The following is a 20,553-nucleotide window of genomic DNA, read 5'->3' as shown; positions in this document are numbered from 1 at the left end:
ACACATCCTCAAAAAATTTAATCTGCCTCGTAAGGCATGACCTGTCTTTGACAAAGCCATGCTGACTATTCCTTATCATATTATGCCTCTCCAAATGTTCATAAATCCTGCCTCTCAGGATCTTCTCCATCAACTTATCAGCCACTGAAGTAAGACTCACTGGTCTATAATTTCTGGGGCTATCTCTACTCCCTTTCTTGAATAAGGGAACAACATCCGCAACCCTCCAATCCTTGGAACATCCCCCGTCCCCACTGATGATGCAAAGATCATTGCCAGAGACTCAGCAATTTCCTCCCTCGTCTCCCACAGTAGACTGGGGTATATCTTGTCTGGTCCCGGTGACTTATCCAACTTGATGCTTTCCAAAAGCATCAGCACATCCTCTTTCTTAATGTCTATATGCTCAAGCTTTTCAGTCCACTGTAAGTCATCCCTACAATTGCCAAGGTCCTTTTCCATGGTGAATACTGAAGCAAAGATTCATTAAGTACCTCTGCTATCACCTCCGGTTCCATACACACTTTTCCACTGTCACACTTGATTGGTCCTATTCTCTCACATCTTATCTTCCTGCTCTTCACATACTTGTAGAATGCCTTAGGGTTTTCTTTAATCCTGCTCGCCAAGACCCCTTCTGGCTCTCCGACTTTCATTCTAAGTTCCTTCTAGCTAGCCTTATAATCTTCTAGATCTCTATCATTACCAAGGTTTTTGAACCTTTCGTAAGCTTTCCTTTTCTTCTTGACTAGATTTTCAACAGCCTTTGAACACCATGGTTCCTGTACCCTACCATCCCTTCCCTGTCTCATTGGAACGTACTAATGCAGAACGCCATGCAAATATCCCCTAAACATTTGCCACATTTCTGCCATACACTTCCCTGAGAACATCTGCTTGCAAGTTATACTTCCAAGTCCTGCCTGATAGCTTTGTATTTCCCCTTACTACAATTAAACATTTTCCTAACTTGTCCATTCCTATCTCTCTCCAATGCTATGGTAAAGGAGATAGAATCGTGATCACTATCTCCAAAATGCTCTCCCACTAAGAGATCTGACACCTGACCAGGATCATTTCCCAATACCAGATCAAATACAGCTGGTCCTCTTGTAGGCTTATCTACATATTGTGTCAAGAAACCTTCCTGAACACACCTAACAAACTCCACCCCATCTAAATGCCTTGCTCTAGGGAGATGCCAATCAATATTGGGGAAATTAAAATCTCCCATCATGACAACCCTGTTATTATTGCACCAAATTTATAGTCTTTCATATATTCTATTGTATTTCTTTATTTTCCTGTAAATGCCTGAAAGAAAGTGACTCTCAAGGAAGTATTGAGTGACATACGTACTTTGATGATAAATTTACTTTGAACTTTGATTCCTAATACATAGCATGGGCTACTGAAGTGAAGAGGTAGATCTTCTCATTTCCATAAGGAGCTTCAGGGCCTGCTAGTCAGGATTGGCAAGAGCCACATGCAACCTTCGTCTATTAAGCCAAGGCTGAGATTATTGCACAGCGCAGTGCAAGGTGGAGAGAGATTAGACATATTTATTCACTTCAATACCAATGACTTGGGTTCAGTTCAGCTGCTGTCTGTAAGGAGTTTGTAGAACAATGGAACATTAGGAGATTAGAAAGTTTTTGACAAGATCAGACCATTCAGCCCAACAAACTTGCCAAACTCCTATTCACATAGTGTGTTGAAATAACAATCAAGTTAGATTTAGATTTGAAAGTCTCGAAGGTCGTACTTTCAACTACTCAACTAGGTAGTTTGTTCCATGAGTCCACAACTCGCTGTGTAAAGAAATGCTTCCTGATGTTAGTTTGAAATCTCCTATTGACCATTCTCCACCTATGGTCCCGCATCCTTGTTGATGGATTAATTTTGAAGTAGTAGTTGGCATCCACCTTACCTATACCCTTAATGATTTTGGACATTTTGAACATTTCTATAACACAAAATAATCTGCAGCTGCTGGGATCAAAGCAACACTCACAGCACGCTGGAGGAACTCAGCAGGTCGGGCAGCATCAGTGGAAACGATGAGTCAACGTTTTGGGCCAGAACCCGTCGTCAGGACTGAAGAAAGAAGGAGGGGGAAGGATTTGAAGAATGCTTGTAGGTTCAGTTGGAAGACCAGTAATTTGAAAGACAAAGGGGTGGGGGAGGGGGAGCAGGGACGTCATAGGCAGGAAAACAATGGGTAGTGGAAGAAGGAGGTGTAACCATGAGGGAGGTGATAGGCAGCTGGGGGAGGGGGCAGAGTGACATAGGGATGGGGGAAGAGAAGGGGAGGGAATTACCGGAAGTTGGAGAATTCTATGTTCATACCAATGGGGGCTGGAGACTACCTAGACGGTATATGAGGTGTTGCTCCTCCAACCTGACTTTAACCTCATCATGGCAGTAGAGAAGGCCATGTATGGACATATCTAAATGGGAATGGGAAGCAGAGTTGAAGTGGGTGGCTACTGGAGATCCTGTCTGTTGTGGCAGACAGAGCGGAGGTGCTCGATGAAGCGGTCCCCCAATCTGCGTTGGGTTTCACCGATGTAGAGGAGGCCGCACCGGGAGCACTGGATGCAATAGATGACTCCAACAGACTCACAAGAGAAGTGTTGTCTCACCTGGAAGGACTGTTTGGGACCCCGAATGGTGGTGAGAGAGGAGGTGTAGGGACAGGTGTAGCACTTACACTTGCAAGGGTAAGTGCCGGGTGGGAGATCCGTGGGGATGGACGTTCGGATAAGGGAGTCGCGGAGGGGCCGATCCCTGTGGAAAGCGGAGAGGGGTGTAGAGGGAAAGATGTGCTTAGTGGTGGGGTCCTGTTGAAGGTGGCGGAAGTTGCTAAGGATAATGTGCTGGATCCAGAGGGTGGTATTCTCCAGCCCCTTGGTATGAACATAGTATTCTCCAACTTCCGGTAATTCCCTCCCCCCCGCCTTCCCCCATCCCTATGTCACTCTGCCCCCTCCCCCAGCTGCCTATCACCTCCCTCATGGTTCTGCCTCCTTCTTCTACTACCCATTGTTTTCCTGCCTATGATGTCCCTGCTTCCCTTCCCCACCCCTTTGTCTTTCAAATTACTGGTCTTTCAACTGAACCTACAGGTATTCTTCAAATCCTTCCCCCTCCTTCTTTCTTCAGTCCTGACGAAGGGTTCCGGCCCGAAACGTCGACTCATCGTTTCCACTGATGCTGCCCGACCTGCTGAGTTCCTCCGGCGTGCTGTGAGTGTTGCTTTGAACATTTCTATAATGTTTCCTCTCATTTTATGTTTACTTAGGTGAAAAAGATTTAATTCTTTTAATCTTTCTTCATAGCTCCAATCCTACAGACCTGGAATGAGTCTTGTCACCCTTTTCCGAACTCTCCGTTGCCTTCACATCTCTCACAAAATATGGAGACCAAAATTGTACACAGTACTCAAAGTGTGGCCTCATAAGCACATTATACAGCTTAAGGAGAACATCTCTAGACTTGAACTCCACTGAGCACATTATATAGCCCAACATTCTAATTAACCTTCCTAATCGCTTCTATGCATTGCCCAGAAGTTGATAGTGATGATTCTTCCAGGATCCCCAAATCCTTCTCATGCAGTGCACGTTCTAACTCAAGAACCACCCCCCCCCATTGTATATTTATATCTAATATTTCTTCTTCCTATATGTAATATTTTACATTTAATTACATTAAATTTCATCTGCCATTTATCTGCCCACACCTGGATTTTTTAGAGATTTAACTGTATTGATTCTGCTGTCTGAATGTTATCAACCAACCCCCTAATTTTATGTCATCTGCAAACTTTACAAGTTTATTTGTTATGTGCTTATCCAAATCATTAATGTAAATACCAGCAACGGCCCTAAAACCAATCCCTGCGGAACCCCACTTTTAACAATTTCTATGTGTGAAATGACCCTCTCAGCATAACTCTTTATTTTCTGTTTTTGAGCCAATTCTGCACCCATTTTCACACCTTACCCTGAATCCCTACATCCTGTAATTTGATTATTAACCTCATCCAGGGCACCTTGTCAAAAACCTTCTGAAAGTCCAAGTAAATGATGTCAACCACTCTATTGTTATCATAAATTTTAGTTGCCTCTTCTGAGAACTCCAGCTTATTATTAAAACATGATTTCCTCTTTCTGAACTCATGCTGGCTTTCTGATAACATGCCTGTTCTTATCAGCTCCTTTTCCATCTCATTCCTTATTAATATTTCCATCAATACAACACACATTAAGCTTACTGGTCTACAGTTAACAGGGTCAGTGCAGTCACCCTTCTTATGTACTGGGACAACGTTAACCCATTTCCAGACCTCAGAAATTTCACTATTCTTCACTGACTTTTGAAAAATACATTCTCCCTGGGACTGGATGGGATTCCTCCGGATGCTCTGTTTTCCTCCCACATTCCTTTTTTCTTTTTCAATCTTTTTATTAGTTTTGTAATAATAAACATAACATAGTAATGGTACAAAGTTATTGGGAATACATTGTTATAGTTGGCATAGTTAATTATAAAGCCAGTTGACATTTAAATGATAAAATTCCCAATCATATAGGATACAGATGAACAATATAGAACAAAGAAAAATATCTAAAAAAAAATCATGAAAAAGGAAAAAAAAATAAAACTATAACCCCACAAAAAAAACTAATCTAAACAGTATTAATCAACTAAATTTAAAAAAAGGACATGGGCTGTTATGTAACATCGTTTAAAAAAAAAGGAAACCTTAGTGTCGACGACTCCGTTCCTCTCAACCAATATTACAAAGAAATAAATTAAGTTTGGAAAAGGTCAAATTACATTCCTCCCACATTCTAACGACTTACAGGTTAATTGATTAATTGCTCTCATGGGTGTAATTGGGAGGTGTGGGCTCATTGAGCTGGAAGGGCCTGTTACTGTATCTCTAAATAAATGAATAAATTCTAATAATTTAATTTTATTAAGAACATCCCACTGTTCTCCCAGTTTCTTTGAGTCATCTGAGTCTATTCTGGCAATAATAAGCCCCACATCAGTCTCTCACTTTTCGTTCGAGGATCGTCCTCCACCTCATTCATTCCACTTCCCAAATGTCTGTTCTTATTCCTCCACCTTCCTCCCACCCCCCTCCACCAGAACCTCGGGGTAGGGCTCCCTTTATTCTCAGCATCCAACACCCTGCAACATCTTTCCATTATCACCAAACATTTTTTTTAAACATTCTCCCTACTTCGAGCATCCTACACCACAAATACTGTTCTCCCCACAGCACTCTGGGCCAATCAATAAACACAAGAGATTCTACAGATACTGGAAATCCAGAGCAACACACCCAGACAATCCTGGAGGAGCTCAGCAGGTCTGGCAGCATCTATGCAGAGGGACAAACCATTGCTGTTTCAGGCTGAGATCCTTCATCAGGACTGAAACATCAATTGTTCATTCCTTTTCATTGATGCTGCCCGACCTGCTGAGTTCCTCCAGCATTTTGTCTGTGTGATGATAATAATATAAGAAGATAAGAACATAAGAACATAAGAAATAGGAGCAGGAGTAGGCACCTGACCTGCCGAGCCTGCTCCGCCATTCAATAAGATCATGGCTGATCTGGCCATGGACTCATCTCCACCTACCTGCCATTTCCCCATAACCCTTAATTCCCCTACTATACAAAAATCCATCCAACCTTGTCATAAATATATTTACTGAGGTAGCCTCCACTGCTTCATTGGGCAGAGAATTCCACAGATTCACTACTCTCTGGGAAAAACAGTTCCTCCTCATTTCCGACCTAAATCTACTTCCCCGAATCTTGAGGCCATGTCCCTAGTTCTAGTCTTACCTACCAGTGGAAACAACTTTCCTGCCTCTATCTTATCTATCCCTTTTATAATTTTATATGTTTCTATAAGATCTCCTCTCATCTGAATTCCAGCGAGTACAGTCCCAGGCTATCCAATCTATTCTTATAGTCTAATCCCTCTCATCTCTGGAATCAACCTGGTGAACCTCCACTGCACCGCCTCCAAAGCCAGTATATCCTTCCTCAAGTAAGGAGACCAGAACTTCAGGTGCAGCCTCACCAGTACCCTGTACAGTTGCAGCATAACCTCCCTGCTCTTAAATTCAATTCCTCTAGCAATGAAGGCCAACATTCCATTTGGTTTCTTGATAGCCTGTTGCACCTGCAAACCAACCTTTTGCGATTCATGCACAAGCACTCCCAAGTCCCTCTGCACAGCAGCATGCTGCAAGTTTTTCCCATTTAAATAATAATCTACTCCCTTATTTTTCCTTCCAAACTGGATGATCTCGCATTTACCAACATTGTGAGACCCCTTCCCACCTACTTAACCTATCTCTATCTCTCTGCAGACTCTCTGTATCTTCCGCACAATTTGCTTTTCCACTCAATTTAATATCATCAGCAAATTTAGATACATTACACTCATAAACACGAGGAATTCTGCAGTTGCTGGAGATTCAAGCAACACACAAAGTTGCTGGTGAACGCAGCAGGCCAGGCAGCATCTCTAGGAAGAGGTACAGTTGACGTTTCGGGCTTGACGAAGGGTCTCGGCCCAAAACGTCGACTGTACCTCTTCCTAGAGATGCTGCCTGGCCTGCTGGTTCACCAGCAACTTTGATGTGTGTTGCTTACATTACACTCAGTCCCCTCTTCTAGATCATTAACGTATATCGTGAACAGTTGCGGGCCCAGCACCGACCCCTGCAGCACACTGCTCACCACTGATTGCCAACCAGAGTAACACCCATGTATCCCAACTCTCTGCTTTCTATTAGTTAACCAATACTTTATCCATGCTGATACATCACCCCCAACTCTATGCATCCTTATCTTATGGATAAGTCTTTCATGCGGCACTTTATCGAATGCCTTTCGGATATCCAAGTAAATAATATCTATCTGTTCGCTTCTATCCACTGCGCTCGTTATATCTTCAAAGAATTCCAGGAAGTTTGTTAAACAGGACCTGCCTTTGCTGAATCCATGCTGCATCTGCCTGGTGGATCCAATTTCTTTACAGATGCCTCGCTATTTCTTCTTTAATGACAGCTTCAAGCATTTTCCTAACTACAGATGTTAAACTAACTGGCCTATAGTTACCTGCCTTTTGCCTACATCCTTTTTTGAACAGTGGCATGACATTCACCAACTTCAAATCCGCCAGGACCTGCCCACCACGGTCAACCACGGATGTTGCTTCAGCAGCTGTCTATGTGATACAGAAGCCAAGGCAGATATGGAGAGCAAGCTGTTGCCCATGTCCCCCTCTGCACACAGCTGATGAATCCAAATGAACTGCAGAGACCGATACAATTTGGCACCAGTGGCATCGCAGGAGTTGCCAGTCAGCGTTGAACTTAATGAGGGACTGCCTAAGGGACACCAGATTTCTCCTTGGGGTTTACTCCCGAAGCCTTCCCCATGATTTGGGTATAGCTGCAAGGTAGTGGAGATTTGAGATAAGAGTTTTCCTCTCCTGGATGAGCTGCCAACCACTGTCTGACAAGCCCCATCTGCCCAAAACGATTGGCTTTAAGGTGCCCCTTTCTCCTGTCAACAGAAACGGTTCTGCTGGGCTTAGTAGCTAAGCCACACATGACAGTCAGGAGCTGGACTTGGTTGTCAGAGGCTACTTGAGACACTGATCATTGGGAGCATTTAATAGGTTAGTGGGAGCTTATCCCCACTACCACCCCCAGCTATAACAAAATCAAGGAACAAATCAATCAATCAATAATATTTCTCATCTTAATTTATAGTTTCTGATAATGTGATGTAATGTACTGGTGGTGCCACAAAACAACAAATTCCACGACATATGCCAGTGATATTAAACCTGGTTCTGATTCTGAATCTGAGTCATGTTTATTTTTAGTTAACTATATTCATGTATATAATGTATACAGAAGCGAGATAATGTTTCTCTGAACCAGTAGCGCACATAACGCACGGGTTTTTAACTCAAACAGTAAAAAGTAGGGAATGGTGAAGGTCTAAACAAACTTGGGTTTCTAAAGTTAAGTGGTCAGGACAAAAAGTAAATGAGGCAGAGCCAACGTTAGCTTGTCTTCAAGAGATTAAACATGTACACAGGACACCAGGTTCACCTGAATTCTCAGTATTGGAGCAAACATTACATTAATGTCAGGCAACAAGAGGCATCTGTCAGAAAGCCCAATGTTCTGGAGACAACAGGAGACTGCAGATGCTGGAGTCTGGAAGCACACACAAATGTCCAAATGAAGGGTTCAAAGTAGATTTATTGTCAAAGTGCCTATATGCCACCATATTCCATCTTGAGATTCAATTTCTTGCCGGGATTCACAGTAGAACAAAGAAATACAACAGAATGAATGAAACTACACCACAAAGAAATTCAGACAAACAACCAATGTGCAAAAGAAGCTGCAAATTCAAAACACCAATAAATAATAAAACAAATTGGGAACATGAGTTGTAGAGTCCTTGAAAGTGAGTCCATATGTTGTGGAGTCAATTCAGTGCTGTGGTGTCCACGCTGGTTCAGGAGCCTGATGGTTGAAGGGTAATAACTGTCCTGAACCCGGTGGTGCTGGACTTAAGGCTCCTGTACCACCTGCTGGATGATGGCAGCAGCGAGAAGGGAACATAGTCCCGACCCGAAAAGTCAGCTATACGTTTCCCTCCAAACATGCTTATTTGACCAGCTGAGTTCCGCCAGCATGGCGTGCGTCCTTCTAGTTCCCCTGATCTATTTGCTGGCATTGCACACTAACTTCCCGTGTGTGGTAGCAACGGCTAATTACTACCCAGCTTAAACTGGTATCAATACGTAGGGAAGGAAAACAGGAATCAGTCCTCTGGTTTAATGCGTAGGTCAAGTGCTGAAACCACCGTAGTCGTGATTGCATTATCTTAAAATATGATAGCCCTCCCTTTACATCCAGAACTCCTCGTACATAGGGGAAAATGTAATTTTACCATCTTTATAAAATTATATATCTCTAAGGAATTTAGATCTATCTGTGTCATAACCAACCTGTTGTATCCGGATCACAAAGGGATGAATCGTCCTCTTTGCGGTAGCGCAGAACATTCTCAGTGGAGCCCGCGTCGTCCTCGGGCAGCCGTGGAAAGCTGGTGATGCTCATGTAATCCACCGGCGAGTAGGCCCCGAGGTTCGTCTCCTGGCCGGCCTCCTCTTCAGCCATCGCGTCTCTCTTCTCCTTTCCGTTTGCCTCACTGTAAAGATACGCTCAATGAGCATGTATTTCGCGACAGTACCTCCGAGTCGCGCTGCTACGACCCCCACCCCACTCAATTCACTCACTCGGTCACTCGGCGCCCGCAGCTATGCACCGTAGCCATTCCCCCTCCGTCAATGGAATGTGAATCGAGGAAGCCGGCTCGCACCGCAGGTGCAAAGCTGAAGCAAAGTATTTGGTTTCAAACGGGCGTGTATTTGTGTGTGTGAGAGAGAGGAAGATTGAGAGAGAGAAAATGAGAGAGGGAGAAAGAGAGAGAGAATGAGAGAGGGAGAATGAGAGAAGGAGAATGAGAGAGGGAGGAGGGGAGAGAGAGAATGAGAGAAGAGCGGAGGGGAAGTGAAAGTGTACAGAAGAGGGGGAGAAAGGGACAGGGAGGTTGAAAAAAACGATATTGATCAGCTGACGAGCTCAGATTTTAGCACATAGGACACTGATCCATAAATACTGTGCGCAGATAATATAGACAATGCCTGTATTCTAATACGTCCAAAATTGTATTTACATATAGCGTGTATATTAATGCATCTGCCTCTATTTCCATAATTATGTAAATATATTCATTTGTGCCGCGGTGTTATTGTCACCATGTGTGTTTTTCAAAGAGCGCTCACATTATGGGGTGGGTGTTGTTTTGCGCTTTAATGCCTCTGTGCGTCCTACAGATATTGCAGAATTCAGGCGTATCTGGGCATTATGCCGCAGGGTAATTATCTTTTGCATGTCGCTATATATTTGCTTTGCTGACAGGTAAGAAGGGCGGTGAAGTGTTTGTGGTGACGGTGATTTTTGGTGCCAGTACTGTACTGCAGTGCAGTACCACGAACATCGAGGTGAGAGATAGGTCGGTCACTTCAGACGCTGTTCCGGGTGGAAGCTGCTGATTCATTGATACCTCCCTGACTTGTATGGAACGACTGTCTTTGTTTCATTGTTTCCCGTGCGTTTAACATCTTGACTGCAGCATTAATAAGCCGACCGCTGTACAGACAAAGACGGGGCACTGTACATCCAAACCCGCCGGGAGCACTCCTCATATTAGCCATTTCCACCTTGGGGAAAAAGTCTCCGGCTCTCCATTCTATCCATGCCTCTTATCATGTTGTACACCTCAATCAAGTCTTATCTCATCCTCCTTCTTTCAACTTGCTTAACCTATCCTTATGCCCTTTCATCCAGGCAGCATCCTGGTACATTTCCTCTGCACCCTCTCTAAAGCTTCCACATCCTTCCTGTAATGAGATGACCAGAACTGAACACAATATTCCAAAGCATGGACTAACCAGAGTTTTATAGAGCCTCAATATTACCTTGTGGCTCCTGAACTCAGTCCAGCAACAAATGAAGGACAACACAATAAGGTGAACAGCCAGGGAAGGGGAATCTGAAACTAGGGAGCACAGATTTGAAACTGTGAGGGGAAATATTTAAAAGGGTGGTGGGTATATGGAGGATCCTGTTGGAAGTGGTAGAGGCAGGTACAATTATGATATTTAAAATACATTCAGACAAGTGCATGGATAGAGATTGTTCAGACAGATAGGGGCCAAATGGGTCTAACTCAGCTAGGCGCAAGAGATTCTGCAGATATTGGAAATCTGGGGCAACACGCACAAAATGCTGGAGGAACTCAGCAGGTCAGGCAGCATCTGTGGAGAGGAATAAACTGTCAACATTTCGGGCTGAGACTTTTCATCAGAACTGGGAAAGAAGACGATGAGTCTCAGACCAAAACATCAGCAACTTATTTCCCTCCATAGATGCTGCCTGACCTGCTGAGTTCCTTCAGTACTTTGTCTGTGTAACTCAGTTCGGCAATTTGGTCAGCATGGATGAGTTGGGCCTGTGGGGTCTGTTTTCATTCTTTATAATGCTATAACCCCATGACTGTTAAAAAGGACACCTCTTTTTCCCTTTATTAGGGAGAGAGAGCAAGCCCGTGGCATATCAAATTGTCGGGTGAACAATTAGATTTTGTTGTAGTGTAGATCATGGTCTTTCTTGGGAGCCTTGCTATTGTACGCTTGGGGGGTGGAGGGTGCTGATGCATTTTTGCAGAAGGGGGTGGGGGAGGGTCATTGCTTTGCAGCTGTTTGTGCATGGGGGGAGAAGTGGGGGCTTCAGGGTTCTAACAATTTAACTGTCATTCATTCTTTGGGGCACTCGTCTGTTTTCATGGATGTCTGCAAAGAAAAAGAATTTCAGGATGTATATTGCATACATTTCTCTGATATTAAATGAAACTATTGAACTATTGACTAAATTGGAATCAATAAACCACTTCTCTTATGACCCTTAGTTAGAGAAGCACAAGCATGACATGAAAAGAAGAGGCCATTTAGATATTGGACCTGTCGCTCAGGGTTCAAAGTTCAAAGTAAATTTATTATCAAAGTACATACTGTATACAGGAAAGGTATGTCACATCCAGAGTTTCTCCGGATAGTGGATGATTTCCCTCCACACTTCTCTGACATAGTGGGGAACCACGTCTGAGGCAAGTTACAGCGGTGGTTTGCCATTGCCTTCAGCCGGGTGAGTTTCCAAAGAGATCACCAGCTCGTAACCCAGCACGAATGGAAAGCGTGCAGGGGAGATGGCTGGATTCGAACTCGGGACCTTTCGTCCCAAAGTCCGGCACTGATGCCACTACGTCACCAGCCGGGTCATACGGTATATATTACCAAAAATACCAAGGTTTGTTTCTTTGTGGGCATTCATAGTAAATACAAAGGAGCACAATAAAATCAATGAAAGTTCACACACAAGATGGACAACACAACGAATGTGCAAAAGACAGTGAACTGTGAATAATGAACAAAAAAACCCCAACCAAAATACTATTGATAAATAAATAGGCAATTATTATCAAGAACATGAGATGAAGAGTACATGGGTTGTGGGAACATTTCGGTGTTGGGCTGAGTGAAGTTGAGTGAAATTATTCCCTCTGGTTCAAAGGCCTGATAGTTGTAGGGTCCAGATACTAGTGGCGTGGGTCCTAAGTCTCCTGTACCTGCTTCATGATGGCAGCACCAAGAAGAGAGCTTGGACTGGATGGTGGGGATCCAAGATGATGGATGCCTGTTTCCTGTGACAGCACTCGTTGTAGGCTCACTTCCATTCCAGTTTCAAGTGGAAGATGTCTGTGTGTGAATTATTTTTATTTGGGGGTGGGGAGAGGAGATCTTGCAAAGCAGTTACCATAAAACCATGACAGCGTGATCTCCCTCTCAAGCAGTAGAAAGGTCCAAGTCAAATGCAGACAGCGTCCTGATTCTGTCTCTTCACATACACCCATCAACATGGGATGCTCGACAGTTGTGCCAGGGTTTGAATGCTATCACCTCCTACAAAGTTAAATTAAGCAACATGGGAGACAGAGAGCTTCACTTCTAAGTGAGCTCAATGCCTTCTATGCTCACATTGACCGGCAGAATATGGAGGAACCATCGTGAACCTCCACGTCTCCCGAAGATCCTTTGATCTCAGTCTCCGAAGCTAACATGCAGGCTGCCTTCAGGAAGGTGAATCCAAGGAAAGCACCTGGAACAAATGAGTACCTAGATATGTACTAAAGACCTTTGCTGACCAACTGGCTGCTGTGTTCACTGAGATCTTTAACCTCTCACTTCAGAAGTGTGTGGTACCCACCTGCTTCAAGCGAGCTTCAATCATACCAGTCCCCATGAAGACTGGTGACCCGCCTCAATGACTATTGCCAAGTTACACTTACATCCACAGTTTTGAGAGGCTGGTGATGAAACATAGCAGTTCCTGCCTGAGAAGCAACTTGGATCTGCTCCAATTTGCCTGCCGAGTAACAGGTCCATAGTAGATGCCATCTCACTGGCTCTTCACTCAACCCTGGAACATCTGGACAGCTAAGATGCATACATCAGATGCTCTTTATCGATTACAACTCAGCATTCAATACCATAATCCTTTAAAACTAATCAATAAACTCTGAGACCTTGGCCTCAATACCTCCTTATGCAATTGGATCCTGGATTTCTTCACTTGTAGACCCCCGTCAGTTCGGACTGGCAACAACATCTCCTCCATGATCTCCATCAGCACAGGTGCACCAGAGGACTGTGTGTTTAGCCCCTTGCTCTACTCGCTTTATATCAATGACTGTGTGGCTAAGCATGGTTCTGATACCATATTCAAGTTTGCTGATGACACCACTGTTGTGAGACTGAAATTTTGGCTGAGTGGTGTCATAACAACAACATCTCAGTCAATGTCAGTAAGACCAAGGACCTGATTGTAGACTTCAGGGGAAGGGGACCAAAGGTCCACAAGCCAGTCCTCATCAGAGGTGGAGAGGATTAGCAACATTAAATTCCTTGGTGTTACTATTTCAGAGGACTGGTCCTGGACCCAGCATGTAAATACAATTGTGAAGAAAGCACTCAAACATCTCTACTTCCTTAAGAATCTGCAGAGGTTTGGCATGACACCTAAAACTTTGACAAACTTCTATAGATGTGTGGTGGAGAGTATATTGACTGGTTACATCACCAATGTCTTTGAACAGAAAATCCTACAAAAGGTAGTGGATTCAGCCCAGTACGTCACGGGTAAAACCCTCCCAACCATTGAGCACATCTACATGAAATGCTGAAGTAAGAAAGTAGCATCCATCACCAAAGATCTCCACCACCCAGGCTTTTCTCGCTGCTGCCATTAGAAGGTACAGGTGCCTCAGGACTTGCACCACCAGGTTCACTTGGCCATGCATCGAGATGTTCCCATAGCCAATGATCTCACTTTAGGGACTCTTTATCTCACGTTCTCATTATTTATTGCTATTTATTTATATTTCCATTTGCACAGTTTGTCATCTTCTACACTCTGGTTAATCTTTCACTGATCCTGTTATTGTTACTATTCTATAGATTTGCTGGGTATGCCCGCAGGAAAATGAATCTCAGGTTGTATATGGTGTACTTTGATAATGAAATCTACTTTGAACTCTACCCACTGACCACACACACACACACACACACACACACACACACACACACACACACACACACACATTGAGGGTGATTGGGGGTCCTTAATGATGGATGCTTCCTTTTTATCATATAAAATTAAGTTAAATAAGTCGTGCAAATAGAGAGCAAAATAGTGAGTGTTCACGGGTTGGTTCATTGTCTGTTCAGAAATCTGATGGCAAAGGGGAAGAAGATGCTTTAATATGTTGGACCCAGAATAGATCTTCAGAGGTATTGACACAGGAACTTGAAACTTTCTACCTATCTAACTCCACAATGGTGTGTGCTCCTTCAACTTCTCCTTCCTGAGGTCCACAATCAATTCCTTGGTCTTACTGATAGGTAGGTAGATAGATAGATAGACATACTTCATTGATCCCGAGGGAAATTGGGTTTCGTTACAGTTGCACCAACGAAGAATAGAGTATAAAAATAGGAATATAAAACCATAAATAATTAAATAATAATATGTAAATTATGCCAGATGGAAATAAGTCCAGGACCAGCCTATTGGCTCAGGGTGTCTGACCCTCCAAGGGAGGAGTTGTAAAGTTTGATGGCCACAGGCAGGAATGACTTCCTATGATGCTCTGTGTTGCATCTCAGTGGAATGAGTCTCTGGCTGAATGTACTCCTGTGCCCAACCAGTACATTATGTAGTGGATGGGAGACATTGTCTAAGCTGGCATGCAACTTGGACAGCATCCTCTTCTCAGACACCACAGTCAGAGAGTCCAGTTCCATCCCCACAACATCACTGGCCTTACGAATGAGTTTGTTGATTCTGTTGGTGTCTGCTACCCTCAGCCTGCTGCCCCAGCACACAACAACAAACATGATCGCACTGGCCACCACAGACTCGTAGAACATCCTCAGCATCGTCCGACAGATGTTAAAGGACGTTGAATGCAAGGTTGTTGCAACACCAGTTAATCAGCTGATCTACCTAACTCCTGTATGCCTCCTCATCACCATCCTATCCAAGTACCTCGCCATCATCCAAGTACATCCTATCTTCGGTGAAGGGACCAAAACTGTGCACAATACCCCAGGCACCGTCTCATGTAAACCCTTTATTTATCAATACAGTAAGACTTCCTTGCACCTGCAAATAAACCTGCTGTTCCAATATAACTCTGCAATGAGTGGTACCAAGCCCGGCTGTGAAAGGAGAAGGGTTGGTCTTGGGGTGAGCAACCCTATCCCATAAAAATCCAGAGCTACAGAAACGCCAACAGAAGCTGCAAAGACCTCATGCCTTGGAGAGAAAAGATACACCAAAGAGATAGGCTACAGCTGGGAAAACTCGCCCTGGACAGAGGACTCTGGTGAACTGCTGTTGGTGGCCAATGACTCAGTAGGGGTGATGGACTTATGAAGAAGAATACCCTACGAGGGGTCTAGAACAGCAGCCAGATAGTAATGTTGGGGGGAGGGGGTTTACTAAAATAAAAAAAACTTTGGAGCATCAATGCTAGCATGGATTGGATGTTGAGGCAATTATCCAATATAAGACACCATTGTTATTTTCAATGCCTCAAAAAGGCAGCATCCATCATTAAGGACCGTCATCACCCAGGACATGCCCTCTTCTCATTGCTGCCATCAGGAAGGAGGTACAGAAGCCTGAAGACAAACACTCAGTGATTTAGGAACGGCTTCTTCCCCTCTGCCATCTGATTTCTGAATGGACAATGAACCCACGAACACTACATCACTATTTTTAATCTCCTTTTGCACTACTTATTTGATGTAACTGTTTAATATAAATACTAAATGTAATTCACAGTTCTTTTTCTCTTATTATGTATTGCAATGCACTGCTTCTGCAAAGATAACAAATTTCACAACATGTGCCAATAATATTAAACATGATTCTAATTCTGATTCACTTGTAGGAAGGAGGAACATGAAGCCTCAAATGGAAACTGAACAACAGTCTGCTGGGGGGATGTTGAGGGGTATTGGTGTGAGGAACGGAATTGTTGATGTTTCGGGTCGAGACCATGCACCAGTGCTGATGTGTTGACAGTTCTTTATCCCTCCACAGATGCTGCTCGACCCATTTAATTCTTCCAGCAGGTTATTTGCTGCTCACCTCTGGCTTAAAACTCTCGCCCACTCCCGCAATGCTTTTATGGCTAGGCACAATCTCCCAGTTCAAAGGGCCTGAAAATGGCAAGTTCCTTCTCAAGGGAAGCATGGGTGCTTTATGACAAAATAAAACATCTTTTATTTTTAAGAAAAACAATAGAGAAATTTTGGCTGAATTTTGAGAAAGCATATTGGGAGAAGTTTACGATTCGTAGGGATAATAATATTCCAGTATTGATTGCACCATATACAAAATGCTGGAGGAACTCAGCAGGTCAGGCAGCATCGAGATGGCCCGAAACGTCGACTGTATTCTTTTCCATAGATGCTGCTTGGCCTGCTGAGCTCCTCCAGCATTTTGTATGTGTTGCTCGGATTTCCAGCATCTGCAGATTTTCTCTTGCTTCCAGTATTGATCGACGAGGGTAAAATGATTGTTACTGAAATAGGGAAGGTTGAATTACTGGCTAGGTTGCAATCAAGATAATTTAAGTGAAGTGGTTAATCAATGTAGGGATAAGGTTCCAAGTGAACACCCTGGTGTGTTGGAAGCCAGTTGTAACAGTTATAGTATGACTGATGTACAGTTTTCTTTGTATGAATTTAAGAAGGCTAATACTAATGCAGACATCTCCAGGAAAGGATGATATATGTTACTGTATCAAGGGACTGTTGTGAAGACCATAAGACCATAAGACCATAAGACAAAGGAGCAGAAGTAGGCCATTCGGCCCATCGAGTCTGCTCCGCCATTTTATCATGAGCTGATCCATTCTCCTATTTAGTCCCACTCCCCCGCCTTCTCACCATAACCCTTGATGCCCTGGCTACTCAGATACCTATCAATCTCTGCCTTAAATACACCCAATGACTTGGCCTCCACTGTTGCCCGTGGCAACAAATTCCATAGACTCACCACCCTCTGACTAAAAAAATTTCTTTGCATTTCTGTTCTGAATGGGCGCCCTTCAATCCTTAAGTCATGCCCTCTCGTACTAGACTTCCCCATCATGGGAAACAACTTTGCCACATCCACTCTGTCCATGCCTTTTAACATTCAAAATATTTCTATGAGGGGACTCATTCTTCTAAACTCCAAGGAATACAGTCCAACAGTGGACAAGTGTTCCTCATATGTTAACCCTCTCATTCCCGGAATCATTCTAGTGAATCTTCTCTGTACCCTCTCCAACATCAGCACATCCTTTCTTAAATAAGGAGACCAAAACTGCCCACAGAACTCCAAGTGAGGGCTCACCAGCCCCTTATAGAGCCTCAACATCACATCCCCGCTCCTATACTCTATTCCTCTAGAAATGAATGCCAACATTGCATTCGCCTTCTTCACTACTGACTCAACCTGGAGGTTAACTTTAAGGGTATCCTGTACGAGGACTCCCAAGTCCCGTTGCACCTCAGAACTTTGAATTCTTTCCCCATTTAAATAATAGTCTGCCTGTTTATTTTTTCTGCCAAAGTGCATAACCATACACTTTCCAACATTGTACTTCATTTGCCACTTCTCTGCCCATTCTTCCAATCTATCCAAGACTCTCTGCAGACTCTCCGTTTCCTCAGCACTACTGGCCCCTCCAACTATCTTCGTATCGTCAGCAAACTTAGCCACAAAGCCATCTATTCCATAATCTAAATCATTGATGTACAATGTAAAAAGAAGCGGCCCCAACACTGATCCCTGCGGAACACCACTGGTAACTGGCAGCCAACCAGAATAGGATCCCTTTATTCCCACTCTCTGTTTCCTGCCAATCAGCCAACGCTCTATCCACGTATGTAACTTTCCCGTGATTCCATGAGCTCTTATCTTGTTAAGCAGCCTCATGTGTGGCACCTTGTCAAAGGCCTTCTGAAAATCCAAATATACAACATACACTGCATCTCCCTTGTCTAGCCTACTGGTAATTTCCTCAAAAAATTGTAATAGGTTTGTCAGGCAGGATTTTCCTTTAAGGAATCCATGCTGAGTTCTGCCTATCTTGTCATATGCCTCCAGGTACTCTGTAACCTCATCCTTGACAATGGACTCCAACAACTTCCCAACCACCAATGTCAAGCTAACAGGTCTATAATTTCCTTTTTGCTTCCTTGCCCCCTTCTTAAATAGCAGAGTGACATTTGCAATCTTCCAGTCTTCCGGAACCATGCCAGAATCTATCGACTTTTGAAAGATCATCGCTAATGCCTCCGCAATCTCCACAGCTACTTCCTTCAGAACACGAGGGTGCATTCCATCTGGTCCAGGAGATTTATCTACCTTTAGCCTATTCAGCTTCCTGAGTACTTTCTCTGTCGTAATTGTGACTGCGCACGCTTCTCTTCCCTGCCACCCTTGAATGTCCGGTATACTGCTGATGTCTTCCTCAGTGAAGACTGATGCAAAATACTCGTTCAGTTCCTCTGCCATCTCCTTATCTCCCATTACAATTACTCCAGCATCATTTTCTATCGGTCCTATATGTACTCTCACCTGTCTTTTACTCTTTATATACTTGAAAAAGCTTTTAGTATCCTCCTTGATATTATTTGCTAGCTTCCTTTCATAGTTAATCTTTTCTCTCTTAATGACCTTCTTGGTTTCCTTTTGTAAGGTTTTAAAAACTTCCCAATCCTCTGTCTTCCCACTAATTTTAGCTTCCTTGTATGCCCTCTCCTTTGCTTTAACTTTGGCTTTGACTTCTCTTGTCAACTATGGTTGCATCCTTTTTCCACTCGAAAATTTCTTCTTTTTTGGAATATACCTGTCTTGCACATTTCTCATTTCTCGCATAAAATCCAACCATTGCTGCTCTGCTGTCTTTCCCGCCAGTGTCTCTTTCCAGTCAACTTTGGCCAGCTCCTCTCTCATGCCACTGTAACTTCCTTTACTCCACATCAGATTTCGGCTTCTCTTTTATAAATTTCACAGTGAACTCAATCATGTTATGATCACTGCCTCCTAAGGGTTCCTTCACCTCAATCTCTCTAATCACCTCCGGTTCATTACACAATACCCAATCTAGTACAGCCGATCCCCTAGTGGGCTCAACAACAAGCTGTTCTAAAAAGCCATCTCACAGACATTCTACAAATTCTCTCTCTTGAGATCCAGTGCTGACCTGATTTTCCCAATCTACTCGCATGTTAAAATCCCCCACAATGATCATAACACTGCCCTTCTGACAAGCCTTTTCTATTTCCATTTTCTATTTGTAGTCCACATCCCTGCAGCTGTTTGGAGGCCTATAAATAACTACCATCAGGGTCCTTTTACCCCTGCTATTTCTTAGCTCAACCCATAAAGATTCTGCGCCTTCCGATCCTATATCACCTCTTTCTAATGATTTAATATCATTTCTTACCAATAAAGACACACCTCCCCCTCTGCCTACCTTCCTATCCTTCCGATACACCGTGTATCCTTGGACGTTCAGCTCCCAGAGACATGCATCCGTTAACCAGGTCTCAGTGATGGCCACAATATCATACTTGCCAATCTGTAGCTGTACAACAAGATCATCCACGTTATTCCTTATGCTGCGTGCATTTAAGTATAACACCTTAAGACCAGTATTTGATACTTTTTGCTTTGATTTCACTGCTACTTTATTGCACTGCAACTCACCCCAATGGCTACAAATTTGCCCCATCACCTGCCTGTCTTTCCTGACATCTTTACTGCTCACTATCTTAGATTTATTTCTGTTTTCCCCTTCCTCTGCTCTATCATTCCAGTTCCCATCCCCCTGCCAAATTAGTTTAAACCCTCCCTAACAGCTCTATTAAACTTTCCCACCAGGATATTGGTCCCCTTCGGGTTCAGGTGTAACCTGTCCTTTTTGAACAGGTCATACTTCCCCCAGAAGGGATCCCAATTACCCAAGAATCTGAAGCCCTGACCCCTACACCAGTCTCTCATCCATGCATTCATCTGCCTGGTCTGACTATTCTTGCCCTCGCTAGCACGTGGCACAGGTAGCAATCCCGAGATTACTACCCTGGAGGTCCTGCTTCTCACCTTCCTTCCTAACTCCTGGAAATCTCTCTTCAGGACCTCCTCCTTTGTCCTATCTATGTCATTGGTACCAACATGTACCAAGACAACTGGCTGCTCACCCTCCCCCTTTAGAATATTCAGGACCCGATCCGAGACATC

The 20,553-nt window shown here is 43.7% G+C and overlaps 1 protein-coding gene across 1 annotated transcript in view; it reads right to left on the bottom strand.

The window, feature by feature from the left end:
• LOC140187674 (glutathione hydrolase 7) overlaps nt 1-9,654 on the bottom strand; it is a 69,767-nt gene extending 60,113 nt beyond the window's left edge. The window contains exons 1-2 of the mRNA XM_072243205.1: nt 9,366-9,654; nt 9,075-9,277 (exon numbers count right to left, since the gene is read on the bottom strand). Of these exons, the coding sequence (XP_072099306.1) occupies nt 9,075-9,277; nt 9,366-9,403 (241 nt within the window). The 5' untranslated portion in view covers nt 9,404-9,654. The remainder of the gene's footprint in view (nt 1-9,074; nt 9,278-9,365) is intronic.
• Nucleotides 9,655-20,553: the final 10,899 nt, after the last annotated feature.

Source organism: Mobula birostris, chromosome 2 (assembly GCF_030028105.1).
Source record: "Mobula birostris isolate sMobBir1 chromosome 2, sMobBir1.hap1, whole genome shotgun sequence".
NCBI classification, from domain to species: domain Eukaryota; kingdom Metazoa; phylum Chordata; class Chondrichthyes; order Myliobatiformes; family Myliobatidae; genus Mobula; species Mobula birostris.
Note: the sequence above shows the minus strand (reverse complement) of the source record. Positions and strands in the feature narration are given on the sequence as shown.